Source organism: Berghia stephanieae, chromosome 10 (assembly GCF_034508935.2).
Source record: "Berghia stephanieae isolate SIO BIC M18660-M18661 chromosome 10, UCSD_Bste_1.3, whole genome shotgun sequence".
NCBI classification, from domain to species: domain Eukaryota; kingdom Metazoa; phylum Mollusca; class Gastropoda; order Nudibranchia; family Aeolidiidae; genus Berghia; species Berghia stephanieae.
Window position 1 is genome coordinate 13,010,031 of NC_088369.1, and position 15,000 is coordinate 13,025,030.

Sequence of the window (15,000 nt, forward strand, 5' to 3'; positions counted from 1 at the left end):
TCATTTAAATCGATCGATGTTTGAAGGCATAGTGAGTTTTTTTCTAAATTCTTAAATACGAGTTTGGCAGTCGTACGACAATTAACTGGTTAAAAAATGACATTAATAAGACAATCTGGCAACTTCTAATTTGACACGAACATCAACAAAAACGAAAACTTAAAAAGCAAATGTTCCAGCGAGTGGTGTTGTGTGGTCTGTACAAATTCCATTTGGAGTTGTCTAGACAGAGATTGGATCCGTTGCTCAATTCCAATACGCATACGACTGCCGTAATCTGGAAAAAAAAACCCATATTTAAACATTTGGCCAGAAAACTCGTCCTTCAAATATCGATCGATTTAAATGACCCTTATCTTGACAAATAACTCTCAAACCTGGTACTTTAAAGAAGACTTCGCGAAGTCCCAGGTTTGAGAGTTTGTGCAAAGATGAGGGTCATTTAAATCGATCGATATTTGAAAGACGAGTTTTCCGGCCATTTTTTTTAATATGGGTTTTTCCAGAGTTCGGTATTATTTAGTATTTTTCGTTCCACAGATGCACTAGACAGGAATTTTTCACATGGAGACAAAACCAGATTTTCGTCAGACCTCTATAGGTCAAACGATGTCATGGCAAGTGAAATCCCACTTAACCGATTTTTTTTTCTTTTGGGGGGGGGGGGGGGGGGGGTCATATTGCCTAATAATAAGCTCAGATTTGGGATCACCGCCCCCCCCCCCATCTCCCGTTTTCACCCCCCCCCCTCCCCACCACCACCACTCATGAGACAGAAAGGCGCATCATCCTAAAAAAAAACCAATTTAACCCAAGGATCAAGTCCGCAGAAAATTCCAATGTTAAAAAAAAAGATAAAAAATTAGAAGACTTTCATTCAATTTTTAGAATGGATTTATTGATGAAAAAAGGAGAAATTCAGTCCTCTTTACATTACAATATCACAGTGGAAAAAAAATCTAAACACTAGAGCTTTAAAAAAAAAATTAGAGCGTTTATATAGCGCAATATCCACTAAATATGCTCAAAGCGCTTTGCAAAGGGTCCCTGACCAACAGCAACACGTAACATGTAAAACGAGACAAAACGCCTGTTATCTAACACAGAAGCGAGTTTTAAAAAGATTAGTTTGTTGCAATTTTTGAAGGGCTGTCTTTTTGAGGTGCCCTCTATTAATAAATATAGGATTTTGTTGATGAAAATGAAAAGAATGTTCCTTTCCAAACAAGAACAAGTTTCTCACGTGTGTTAATTTTGGCAGATTCCGTAGCTTTATACTTTAGGGGGGGGGGTGAGGTGTGTGGATGTGTTGGGGGTGGGGGGTGTGGGGGTGAGGTGGGGCTGGGTGCTGGGGTTTGAGTGGGGTGGTGAGAGGGGGAGATCGGGTGATGAGGTGTGAGTGGGGGGTGGGGGGTGAGGGGTGGGGGTGGGGGTGGGGGGGGGGTAGGAGTTTGAAAGCTCAGTTGGTAGACCAACTAATTGATTAATTAATTGAGCAAAACGTGCTCAAAGCGCTTTACAAGGTATCCCTGGTCAACAGCAACATTAAACATGTAGGACGGGACATAACGCCTGTCAGGCGATATTACAATTTTTCGGACAAAGACAACGCTGTTAACGGCCAGTTACTCATCTTATACCTGAGTACGGTGAGTGAATGTGGGTAAAGAGCCTTTTTCCAAGGACTCAACTATGCGCCGATCGCGAGGCTCGAACCCAGGACCTTCCGATCCGAACGCGAGTGTCATACCACTAGACCACATAGCCGCACTTAACAAACGAATGAATGACTGTCGATCCCGCGTAGTATAGTCACGGTATTTTCTGGAATTCCAATCTCCACTCAGCGGTAGCTGACTCTGTTCGATCAAGATGCATGTACGTTTGCGATGGATTAGAGTCCTGTTTAAAGGGTAGCGATCAATTCTTACTATACTTGTAACCTTTTAAGCCTTGGGTTTACTACCCAAATATGACACTGGTTCATCATTAAAATTCTCTAATTTGTGAATGGACACAAACTCTACACCGTTCATGACTGAAAGTGTCATCGCGTTTGTTTATCCAACTTCCGGCCGACATTACGTCATTCGCGCATGCGCAAAGCAGCCTCGAAACCCCAGCTTATTGTCTAGATCTCCAACAAAAATACAAAAATCAAAGTGTTACTAAGTGTCAACAAAGCTGAGATTCAGATGTTCCACCCACTTTTCAGGTTTTACTTGTTCTTTCAGAGTAAAAAGAAAAGGTCTATAATTTCTCAGAGACCATTCAATACAGCTGCTGTTACCATGGTAACAAAAGCTTTTATCTCGCAGCGTCCGCATCAATTGAATTATTGTGCTCGTAATGGCTTTCACGTGAAGCCAAAAAGATGAGCTTTATAACCATTTCCATCCATTACAAGGTTTCTCCATCAAAGGGAGAGAAACAATGTGAGATGGTAAACAGAGTTCTGATTAAAGTAAGAGGTTGGCTGAGAGGGAGAGAGAGAGGACGTTTCGGATTTGACCTGTTAACTGCCTGATAGATATCGGAGTATGTTGTGTTGTGTATTTTATTTTGATGTTCATATTGTTGTTCTCTCTGTTGTTGTTGTTGTTGTTGTTGTTGTTGTTGTTGTTGTTGTTGTTATTGTTGTTGTTAATAATGTTGTTGTTATTTTGTTGATGTTTCTGATGCTGCTGCTGATGATGATGATGATGATGATGATGATGTTGATGATGATGATGATGATGATGATGATGATGATGATGATGATGATGATGGTGATTGTGATAATGACAGATGATAATGACAGATGATGATGACAGATGATGATGATGATGTTGATGATGAGGATGATGATGACGATGATAATAATAACAACGACGACGATAAACCACTACGTTCAAGTACTCACCATAAATGGCGACAACCATCCCAAGAGGCATTACGAGGAGGGAAACCAAAAAATCCGCTATGGCCAGAGACATTAGAAAGTAGTTGGTCATATTTTGAAGGCGTCGCTCCCAGCAAACGGCCAGACACACCAGCAGGTTCCCTACAGCCGTGCAAAGTATAATGAGGGTGAGAGCCAGCATGCCCCATTTTAGGGGACGCCCCTGAGTCGGAGGGCCGATGCTCGTCCCCCCTGGGAAAACGGTTTGGGTTACATTGTAATTTTGAACGCCGTTAATCGTCCCGTTGAGAATGGAGTTGTAATTTAGACTTGAGCTCAGGTTCAAGCTACTCCCATTACTATTCATGAACGTAGTGATTGTATTGGAGATGTTGTTCGTATTGAAGCTGTTACTAGTGAATGATTTTCCGTTGCTACTGCTGCTGCTGCTGATGTAATGATGACCGCCTTGAAAGAGAAAGCGAAACAACTCTTTGTGTCGGGAATTTCCGTTGTTGACACTTGTCGTATTTCCGGTATCGGAAATGATGGTGTCTGGCGATGGTGGTGATGTTGATGATGATGACACAGAGGAGGCGTATCTTGAAACAGAAATCCCCGCGTTTGTTGAAATAGAAGTTGTTGCCGATGTTTCCCTATTATATCCAACGTCTCTGTTTTTGTAATTTATGGCTGTTGCCATTCCATTTGAAAACAAAGATCGCAAAACTGGCGGCACTTTTGTTGATTGGACAGATGAATGATACGACGATGGGGTTGATAAAGACGACGAAAAGGATGAGAACGATGAAGGAAATGTTTCGGGGAGTCCCAATTGTGCAAGGCTCATGTCTTCAATAAACAGAGATATATCATGTTTTCTGTTATATAATATATATTATTATAACAAAAACATGCATAAAGTTAGAAAATTGTATTTATATAACTAAATTTATGTAGTAATTAATGGCACTGAATTATTTTAAAATTTTCGAGGATTTTGGCTTTTATTTTCCTCAAGTCATTCTTATTGATATAAGATATTTTTATATATTAAAATTACAGCTAGTACAATCAATTGTAGTTGTAGTCCTTATTCGAATATGTAAGTCATATTATTATGACTACGTGACATATGTCACGATGAATGGAGAAATCCAATGGCTTTTCAGTGTTGGGACTCGATAGAATCCATTAGAGGGATTCAACAGGACATTGAATCCATTGATGAATCCATTTTTGATGTGAAATCAGGATGGAATTCAAATCCTTGCACGATTCCATTTACAAGAAAATGATAATAATATATGATTTGGGATTTGGGGTATTGGGGAAAATTCACTGTCATCCTTTGTAAAAAGCGTTGTTATGTTTTTTTTCTTCCTTGGTCATCGTCGTTGAAGTCGTTGTCGTTGACACTTTTGATACTAATATTGTGATTTCTGTTGTTATTGTTGTGGGTTTGTTTTTAAAAAATTGTAAATGTTGGTATTTCTGTGATTGCAATTTTTATTGTTGTTATTTGATGTTGTTGTTTATGTTGTTGTTGTTGTGTAGTTGTCTTTGTCTTTTAGAGATTTTAATCGGAATCCGAGTAAATTAGATTTGTTGTTTGTTGTAGGTGTCGTTGCTGCTCCTGATGCTGCTGCACTTCTTGTTGTTGTTGTTGTTTTGCTGTTGTTGTTGTTGTTGTTGTTGTTGTTTTCTAAGTAGACGAGTATCCCAGTGTGTTAGTTCAAAACATACGTACTGTGTTATACGTAACAATCAAACTGTTTAGCAAACAAACTGTTTTTCTCATTGCTGTAGTTATCTAGTCGACAACATTAAATTGCGTAAGGGTAAAGTAAATGATGGCGTCAGTCAGTCGTCTTGGTTACCAATTTCATTCACAAATCATCTGTTGAGTAAAATAAATAAACACAAAAAGATAAACAATTATTTCGAGAAGATTTGTCTTGTCTAGGGTATCATCATGATCATCATCATCATCATGATCATCATCAGTATCATCATCATCATCATCATCATCGTCATCATCATCATCATCATCATCATCATCATCATCATCATCACCGTTATCATCATCATCATAATCATTATCATCATAATCATGATCATCATGATCATCATCATCATCATCATCACCATCTTCATCATCATCATCATCATCATCATCCTCATCATCATCATCATCATCATCATCATCATCATCATCATCATCATCATCATCATCATGCTAAACAACATCAACAACAACAAAAACAATAACAAAAACCAGCATACCATTCTTCAATACAGACGTAGAAATATACGTTTCACGAAAACACCCAATTCATTTGTTTTTAACACCTCGGGGAAGGGTATGGAAGGAGAGAGGGAGGTTGGGGGGGGGGGGGGGGTGAGAGATAATTAAAATTCATCGCACAACACGTGACAGGCAATTCCTGGTACAGATGATGATGAATATTCCAGTATGTCCTGATTGGCTGGAAATTTGATTTATTAAATCAGGCCTCCTGAATGGAATTGCTATAAAGCGATATATATATATATATATATATATATATATATATATATATATATATATATATATAATATATAATTATATTAATTAATATTTACAACACACGATTTCACATGTTTATCTTACACCAGTGCCTGCTCCATATTTAGTCACTTTGATACGCACAGATGTTGGTGCGTGAAGCTTGAAGAACTAAATAACAATAATAAAATTGAACTCAATGTTAGTGCAGGCAGCAGCTTTCTTTAATGGATCCACTGTTTTTATTTTTGTCGGTCAAAATATGTTGAAATTTATTTTTAGACACTTGTCTTGAAATGTTTCTTGCTTGTGTAATATGGAGGATGTTATTTTCCAGCTTTCACTTCACATTGAAAGCCAAATAATAAGAAGAAGATGGCGTTAGCTGGGTCATATTCATATATATATATATATATATATATATATATATATATATATATATATATATATAATATTTCAAGTTTAATTATGATCAACTTCTACAATATTGTTTTGAGCATTCTGAGGAGAGCGAATGCTCGGAACAATATTGTAGAAGTTGATCATAATTATACTTTATATATTGTATAAATAGCCCCATTTATCATAAGTGGAGCACTATTATTTCATGGTTTTTGTTTTTATAATATATATTATATATATATATATATATATATATATATATATATATATCAACTTGAGCTCTTATATAGAGCAATATCCACGAAAAGTGCTCAAAGCGCTTTACAATGGATCCCTGACCAACAGCAACGGGCAAAATGTTGAACGAGACATGAAGCCTGTTAGGTGATATTACAATTTTTTTCGACGGAGACAAAGTTGTTAACGACCAGGAACTTATTTTACACCTGGGTACGGTGATGGAATGTGAATAAAGAGCCTTTTCCAAGGACTCAGCTATGTGTCGACCGAGGCTCGAACCCAGGACCTTCCGATCCGAAAGCGAGTGTCGTCCCTCTATATCAGCATATATACACGAGTTCTTTATGGCATTCATATTCATCAAAGTTTCTCAAACACACACACTCACACACACACACAACACACACACACACACATATATATATATATATATATATATATATATATATAAATTATAAAAACGAAAACCATGAAATAATTATGCTCAACTTTTTGATAAAAGGAGATATTTATAAAATATTTGAAGTATAATAATGATCAACTTCTACAATATTGTTTCGAGCATTCGCTCTCATCAGGAAGTATATATATATACAATTTCAGAAAGAATTACAGATAATAAAATGGTTAGATAGCAAAATTAATTACGCCAACAACAACAACAGCAAAAGCAACGAAAATCTTTCCTTGTTTTATCTCTGCTTATGAACTGATTCGCATCTCTCCTTCTTTCGTTTTCAATAACATTAGACGCGCGCGGAGTAATACAGTTTTTAGAAGATAAGACAAATGCGATGATTTAGTAAATCGCAGCAAATGCAAATGCTGGTACACCCACGGGGTATATTCTCTGCCTGAAGATGACAAAACAGAATTTTAAGATAAATTTTGGTCAGAAAAAGCCAACTTCTTTTATCAAGAAATTAAGACGATCCCGAACTTTCAAACGATTGTCCTGGGTTCGAGTATCGCTCGGCGCATAGTTGAGTTCTTGGAAAAGGCTCTTTACTCACATTCACTCACCGTACTCAGGTGTAAAATGAGTACCACTGGCCGTTAACAGCTTTGTCTTTGTCCGAAAAATATTGTAAAATTGCCTGACTTGTCACGTCCTACATGTTAAGTGTTGCTGTTGGTCGTTTGGGACCCATTGGAAAGCACTTTTGAGCACTTTTCGTGGATATTGCCCTATACAAAAAGTTATATTAATGTATAGCGATGAGATTAATACCAGGAGGAAAAAGGAGAAAGGGAAGCCCAAAAAACAACATGACGCAAAATGGCGGACTGGGAAAGAAAAGACGAAGGCATAATATACTCCTGGCAGTTAGCAAGATCTGAAGCAAGGGATCGGAGCATAAGGAGGGGAAATACGCTTCAACAGTCGTGACGTCACTTCTCCCGTCATGACGCAGAGTAACTTAGTAACTAGCTCTAAACTATCGGAACAATTGCGGACGCCCTTATGAAGTTCTTCTCCAACGAGCATAAAAGTGTATCCAGAGGAGAAAAACATTATAAATCTGATCATGTTTTGAATTTGATACATTCTGATCACATGACATGTGAAAAAGTTCTAGCCAGCATGAAGAATAAAAAGTACCGATTTTCTTTGTTTAGAACCAAGCTGCTTATTGCTAGGCGACGTGACATCAGACTATTGAATCCTGTTGTTCAGGCCCTATGAGCCAAGGAAAGAGGAAGCGAGGCCGCTCCAAGGAGACTTGAAGACGTACCGTAGAGAGGGAGCTAAAACAGATAGGTCGGTACCTCGAAATGGCCCCAAGAATAGCTGCTGACAGGACCAGGTGGAGATCCCTTGCATCGCCTCAAGTGCCAGCAGGCCCAGGGAGGATTGAGTGAATGAATATGCGCCTTCTGGCGCTGAGAGAATGAAGCTTAAGGTAAGGGAACTGGGGATGATTTATAATACCGTTCCATCTGCTCGAGGTCATTGGTCGCATTGCAAAATGTACTCAAAGTGACCCACATAGTGAAAAGTTAAATAAATGTAAGGAACGAAATTGACATCATGCCGATCTTTAGTGTTGTTTTTACACAGCCATTTTGGGGATTAGTTCTCACCGACGTGCACTTATTCGTAGGTCTGATTGATAACCCAGTTCCTTATGGGCTCATTGTTGTTATGGAAATCTCAAAAATTGACGCAAAATATTGTCAATTACAACAATGTTAAACCAGGCCCATAAGTGGGTGGCTCGAATGTCAGACCTGCATAGAACGTACACGTCGGTTCTCACTATAATATTATATTAATCAGACTATAAACGTACAAGCTTACACATAAGCTGTGTTTGTACGTTATATCCGACTGGTGGATGCTAGTATTTTATTTAAATGCATAGCATCAATAGAAAGTAAAGAATTTTTTACCAAAATGAGAAAAATGTGTTTTTGGCCATGTTTTTTCGAAACTATGATAATATCGTCTTAGCGAATTTCTTTTATGCTGTTCATGTCTCAATGCGATTCGTATCAAAACATTCTCCCTACATCTCGCACGCCGCCCCCCCCCCCCCCCCCCCTCACACTTAATTTAATAAGTAATGAAGCCGGGGATTCGACATTCCAACTGCAACAAATAAATAGATTCGTTTGTTTTTATTTCAGGTCTAAAACAAATCACCACGTGCATTCATTCCAACATTCCATCCAAACTCGTGTTAATCGTTTGCAGTTTGCAAGTTATTCTCGATGGATATCCACGGCGAACAAGACATTCTGATTTCAAACTATCTAGCGAACACTGAATAAATTTTGCAAATATATTTTGGCAAGGAATCGATTCAAAACAATAAATAAATCAATTGGAAGTAGAAGTCGTGACGTCACATCTCCCTTTCTTCCAGTTCAAAACTTCTTGGTCAATGAAAATACAATGAATAAATTACAAATTGGATCATAAGGTTGCATGCTTATTTTAACAGCAGGATGTATAGGCATATTCTTATAATATTTTTTTATTGAGCTTTATATAGCGCAATATCCACTAAATGTGCTCAAAGCGCTTTACAAGGGGTTCCTGGTCAACAGCAACATTTAACATGTAGGACGCCTGTGAGGCGATATTACAATTTTTCGGACAAAGACAACGCTGTTAACGGCCATGTACTCATTTTACACCTGAGTACGATGAGAGAATGTGAATAAAGAGCCTTTTCCAAGGACTCAACTATGCGCCGAGCGCGAGGCTCGAACCCAGGACCTTCCGATCCGAAAGCGAGTCTCATACCACTAGACCACATAGCGGCACAGGCTGTAAATGAGTAAGAATGGATTTTCTTTATTGACGACCAGCATTTATTTGGGGTTAGACAATAAGATGTCATCACTCTGAATTTGGAAGATCAGTTGCACGATGCATGAATCAATTCCTCCGAAGGAAATTGGAACCAGTACTTTGACGTCAGACGTTTTGTTCCCTATTGAAGACACCAAATGTTTGTGTTGAGTACAAAGCAAGATAATGGCAATAATGCCAATAATGCCGTACTCCGGAAAATCCATCTTTTAAGATTTGGCCAGAAAACTCGTCCTTCAAATATCGATCGATTTTTAAATGACCCTCATCGGCCACTCTTCGGCCTGGAACTGTAAAGAAAATCTCTTGAAGTCTCAGGGTGGAAAGATTTTGCCAAGATTAAGGTCATTTAAATCGATCGATATTTGAAGGACGCGTTTTCTGGCCAAATATCCAAATATGGGTTGTTGTTTTTTCCAGAGTACGACAGAATAAGGTGTTAGGCTGTGACAAGCGGCAAGTCTTTCATTCATCGTCAGTCGAAACATAGCCAAAAAGACTGGCATTTTGACGTCATTATTTGTTGCGGTTTTTTTTCCACCGCCTAGTGAGTTGTCGTTAGTCGTGCTCATGGAAACAAGTGGTCCCATTGGTTGAAATATTGAATACAACTCACGAGTTGTTTTCTTTTGTGGCCAAAGACTGGCATTTTGACGTCAGTTTTTGGTCACTGGCATGCTATAAGTTAACGATGACTACGGTCGAACCAATGCTTGAAGACGTCATCGTTCGATAATTTGTGAAGGTTTGCAAACGCAGGCGAGGGATGACAAACGAGCACAATATTCGAGAATCTTTTGACCGTCCGTCCGCCCGTTCGATCCAGCGTTCCATTTCACGATTTTTCCAGCCAGACAAGCTCAGAGATTGCTGTTTTTTTTTGTTTTTAAAAAATCTCGTATCGCACACGAGGTTTTGATTTCCGCATCCGGTGTTGTAAATACACACGATGTTGTCAGACATGAATAGGCTTCAACAGTCGTGACGTCATTTCCCTCATAATGACGCATAGTAACTTAGTAACTGGTTCTAAACTATCGGAACAATGGCGGACGCCCTTATGAAATACTTCTCCAACGAGCATAAAAGTGTATCCAGAGGATAAAAACATAAATCTTATCATGATCTTATTTTTAAACACTCTGATCACATGACATGTAACGTCAGCATGAAGAATAAAAAGTACAGATTTTCTTTGTTTAGAACCAAGCTGCTCGTTGGTGGGCGGACTCGACATCACACTATTGAATCCTATTACTCAAGAGATGCAAAAGCTGTGAAGTACAATGGCTTTAGATGAGAGGATAGGCATGGGAATTGTGTTTAAACGTTTATTGAACGTTGTTTTGGGGAATAATAACACATCGGGCTCAGTAGAACGCCGCCATTATACGAGTAATAGACGAAAAGGACAATTTATTTGCCACAATCGTTGCACCACAAGTAATATGCGATAAAAGGAGGATGTGATGATTTTCAATATGCAAGCCAACATCTATCATCACAATAATAGGTCATTTTGTTCAGATTGATCCACAGGTAAATTTACAACTTTCATTTTCTTTTAAAAGCAGCGTGTTTACATTTATTAAGAAATATCCAACATTTGGACAGTAACAAATCATGCGATCAATGACTTGGTCACACGAGATCCGGAATATACTTTACTTTACTAAGTTAGGTCCTTCACTCCGGCTGGAGCATCAAAGGCCATCGACGAATCCCCTCCATCTTGTCCGGCTTTGTGCCATCTTCTCAGCTTCTCTCCATGTCAATCAAGCCTTCAGTTTTTAGGTCCTCCTGCAATGGCCTTCTCCAGCTATTTCTTGGCCGCTGCGCTCTCTTCCTCGTTCCCTACCGGTTCCACGTAAGTCTGCCTGGTAATGTTTGTTACAGGCCTTCTCAGGATATGGCCAAACCATTTCCATCATCTCCTCCCAATACTCTTCAACAGTCGTAACGTCACTTCCTTCCTAATGACGCATGGTAACTTAGTAACACTGGCTCTAAACTATCGATACAATGGCGACGCCCGTATGAAATATTTCTCCGGCGAGCATAAAAGCGTATCCAGAGGAAAAAGAACACATAAATTTGATCATGTTTTGACTGTTACACATTCTGATCACAAGGCATATGAAAAGTTCTAGCCAGCATGAAGAATAACAAGTAATGATTTTCTTTGTTTAGAACCAAGATGGCCGCCGTTGCCGGGTGGCGTGACATCAGACTACTGAATCCAATTTCTACTTCTATTTCTTCTCGGCCTGTCATTCCCCATAGATCTGCATTTCTAATTTAATTTTGTCATGCCATTTAATTTCTTCTCATACAGTTGAGGGTTGGCATTTTATGCTTGTGTTCTTATTCAAACGCCATGTTTCTTCTGAGCCATATCTTGAATATAGATCACTCCTATTTGTCACATCCAATTTGGGCGGTCAATTGTGGAAACTTTTTTAAAAAATCTTCTCTTCAATTGGAAATCAACAATCTTATTGGTTTGTTAAAAACGAAAGAAAGGATTATGAACAAAGAGCCCGTGGGGTCGACCGCCTACGGAACACCACTTGAGACACCCTCATCATTCGGATTGTACATTTCATCCCCCCCCCCCCCCCCTTTCCCCTTTAGATGAATACAATACAACGCCCTGTTCCATGGTTGGAACTTGGAACTACTTGACATTTTTGTGATAAAGAGCGTATATTCATGTTGGGTGGATTATCATTGTTGTCACGGTGGGTATCTTCCGTTTGTGCGCGATGTGGTCTGGTGGTATGACTCTCGCCTTCGAATCGGAAGGTAGTCCAGGGTTCGAGTCCCGCCCCGCCGAGCGGCTCATAGTTGAGACCTCGAAAACGGCGATTTACTCAAAGTCTCTCACCATTCTCATGTGTTAAATAATTACCTAACCATTAACAGCGTTGTCTCTGTCTGGAAAAAAATTGTAACATCGCCTATATGCTAACTGTTGCTGTTGGCTAGGGACCTTTTGTAAAGGGCTTTGTGCACATTTAGTGAATATTGCGCATTAAGAATGCTTAAGTCTTGCTTTAGACTATAATAATAAACATTTTGAGAAATACACTCGTGAATAAGTCAAGTACAAATAGGTTAGAAAATACGTGAACACATAATGGTCTTCCCTTGGAGGCAAATTTCCCCAATGGGATGAATTAAGGGAATTTTTTTATTTTTTATTATTCACCTTGGTTTCACACTTCCAGTGAGTTTGGAACCAGTATATTTCTGACATTACACTATTGTTTCCTATTAGCAAGTCTGATATCCGAATATGCGTATGGGCATGTTTTAACATTGTAATCGAGTACAGTTTAGGTCGGTTTGAGAGCATTTCCTCCCTACAGCAATTTGGGTTACTGGACGCGTATATAAGTACATGTAGCTGTGCGGCTATGTGGTCTAGTGGTATGACACTCGCTTTCGGATCGGAGGGTCCTGGGTTCGAGCCTCGCCCGGCGCATAGTTGAGTCCTTGGAGAAGGCTCTTTACTCACATTCTCTCACCGTACTCAGTTGTAGAATGAGTACCTGGCCGTTAACAGCGTTGTCTCTGTCCGAAAAAGATTGCAACATCGCCTAACAGGCATCATGTTCCGTCCTGCTGCTGTTGGCAGGGACCCCTTGTAAAGCGCTTTGAGCACATTTAGTGGATATTGCGATGTATAAGCTCATTTATTTAGCTTGGAAAAAAATCGAACCCCCTAAAATCGTTGTGCTGTCAACCTTGGATTTTTGTTGTTGTTGTTGTATTTTCTCTCCTGTTTGCCGCGTATTTCGAAATCAGCAACCTGATTAATTTGTTAGCTTTAACGAAAAAGATTTACAACCAAAACGCCCGCGGTCAACTGCTGCTGCTACTGCCGCCTTGAAAACCCCCTCTCGAGAGGTCTTCACGCCTTTGGTGGATTGTAGAGTCTATCACACCCATTAGCCGGACACGTTTCCCTGTTCCATGTTTTGAAAATACTTGACATTTTGAAAGTTCTCCCCCTTGGGCTACGTTTGCCAGACGGATTTCGTCCTCCAAAAAAATAAAAATAAATAAATAAATAAATAAAGAGACGTTTTTCAAATTGCTTGTCTTGTCTCTGGGTGAAAAAGGGGTCTCATCTGCTTCATTATCCCCATGGTTAATATTCTAAATCTTCCTTCTTAAAAAAAATATCACGAATCAAATATTGTAAATCTTTTTTTTTGTGTGTGAGATATTGTTGGTGTGCATGTATCTATAGAGGGCTCGACTAACTAAGGAGCTTGGATTATGGATAGTGTGCGCTTGGTTAAGAGTACCTGGCCGTTGACAGCGTTGTCTTTGTCGGAAAAATAATATAATATAGCGTCATAATGTCTCGTTGTATATGTTACGTGTTGCTGTTGGTCTGGGACCCTTTGTAAAGCGCTTTGAGCATGTTAAGTGGGTATTGCTCTATATAAAAGCTCAGGTTTAAAACATGGCCATACGTATATTCGAATATCTGACCTGAAAATGGGAAATAATTGTGTGGTGTCAGAAATACACTGGTTCCAATCTCATTGACCATGTAAGATGTGAGGATGTTACGATCTTACTTTGTTAAAACGAAAGGAATTCCAACGACAAGCGAAAGATGAGATTAGAAGTTGAATAATAAAAAGACGAAGTGACTGTTACTCCAATCGGAAGTAGGAAACCGGAAAGTAAACAATATAAGAAGTGGCCAGATAATTTAGGGGGAAATCAACAAAACACCCATTGGACGCCACAACCAATACAAAAAATGCGTCATGTGTTAACCAATTAACTACGGGATTCTGGAAAAACACGTATTTTGAAAAAAATATTTGGCCAGAAAAGTAGTCCTTCATATATGGATTGATTTAAAAATGACATCTTGGCAAAAATTCTCAAATTTGGAACTTTAAAGAAGAATTTGCGAGATCCCAGGTTTGCGAGTTTTTACCAAGGTGAGGGTTGTTTAAGTCTATCGATATTTGAAGGACGAGTTTTATGGCCAAATTTGTATATACTTGTTTGGTTTGGTTTTTCCAGAGTTCGGCACTTAACTGGATAATAAGGTGTGTTATAAACTGCCGTACTCTGTAAAAAACATATATTTAAAAATTTGGCCAGAAAACTTGTCCTTCAAATATCGATCGATTTAAATGATCCTCATCTTAGCCAAAACTCTCAAACCTGGGACTTCGCGAAGTCTTCTTTAAAGTTCCAGGTTTGAGAGTTTTTGCCAAGATGGGGGTCATTTAAATCGGTCGGTATTTGAAGGACAAGTTTTCTGGCCAAATTTCTAAATACATGTTTTTCCAGAGTACGGCAGTAAAGTAATGTTGTTTTGTCTGGAAGAAATTGATGAATGACGTCATGATGGAGTTAGAGAGGTTGTGTGTTTGGGATTTGATGGGTCATAGGGGAAGCCAGTAGTGTTGGTGTTGTTTGATGGCAAGATGGTGGTGATGATGATGATAAAAAAAAATTTTAATATATATTTTATATAGTGCAATATCCACTAAATGTGCTCAAAGCGCTTCACAAAGAACCCTGACCAACAGCAACACGTAACATGTAGAACGGGACATGACGCCTGTC

At 38.9% G+C, this 15,000-nt stretch overlaps 1 protein-coding gene across 2 annotated transcripts in view; it reads right to left on the minus strand.

The window, feature by feature from the left end:
• Positions 1 to 15,000, minus strand: part of LOC144980539 (uncharacterized) — a 343,011-nt gene that overhangs the window by 134,332 nt on the left and 193,679 nt on the right. For both annotated transcript variants that reach the window (XM_078928199.1, XM_078928200.1), the window contains exon 3: positions 2,903 to 4,781. In XM_078928199.1, coding sequence (XP_078784325.1) covers positions 2,903 to 3,731 — 829 coding nt within the window. In that variant the 5' untranslated portion in view covers positions 3,732 to 4,781. The remainder of the gene's footprint in view (positions 1 to 2,902; positions 4,782 to 15,000) is intronic.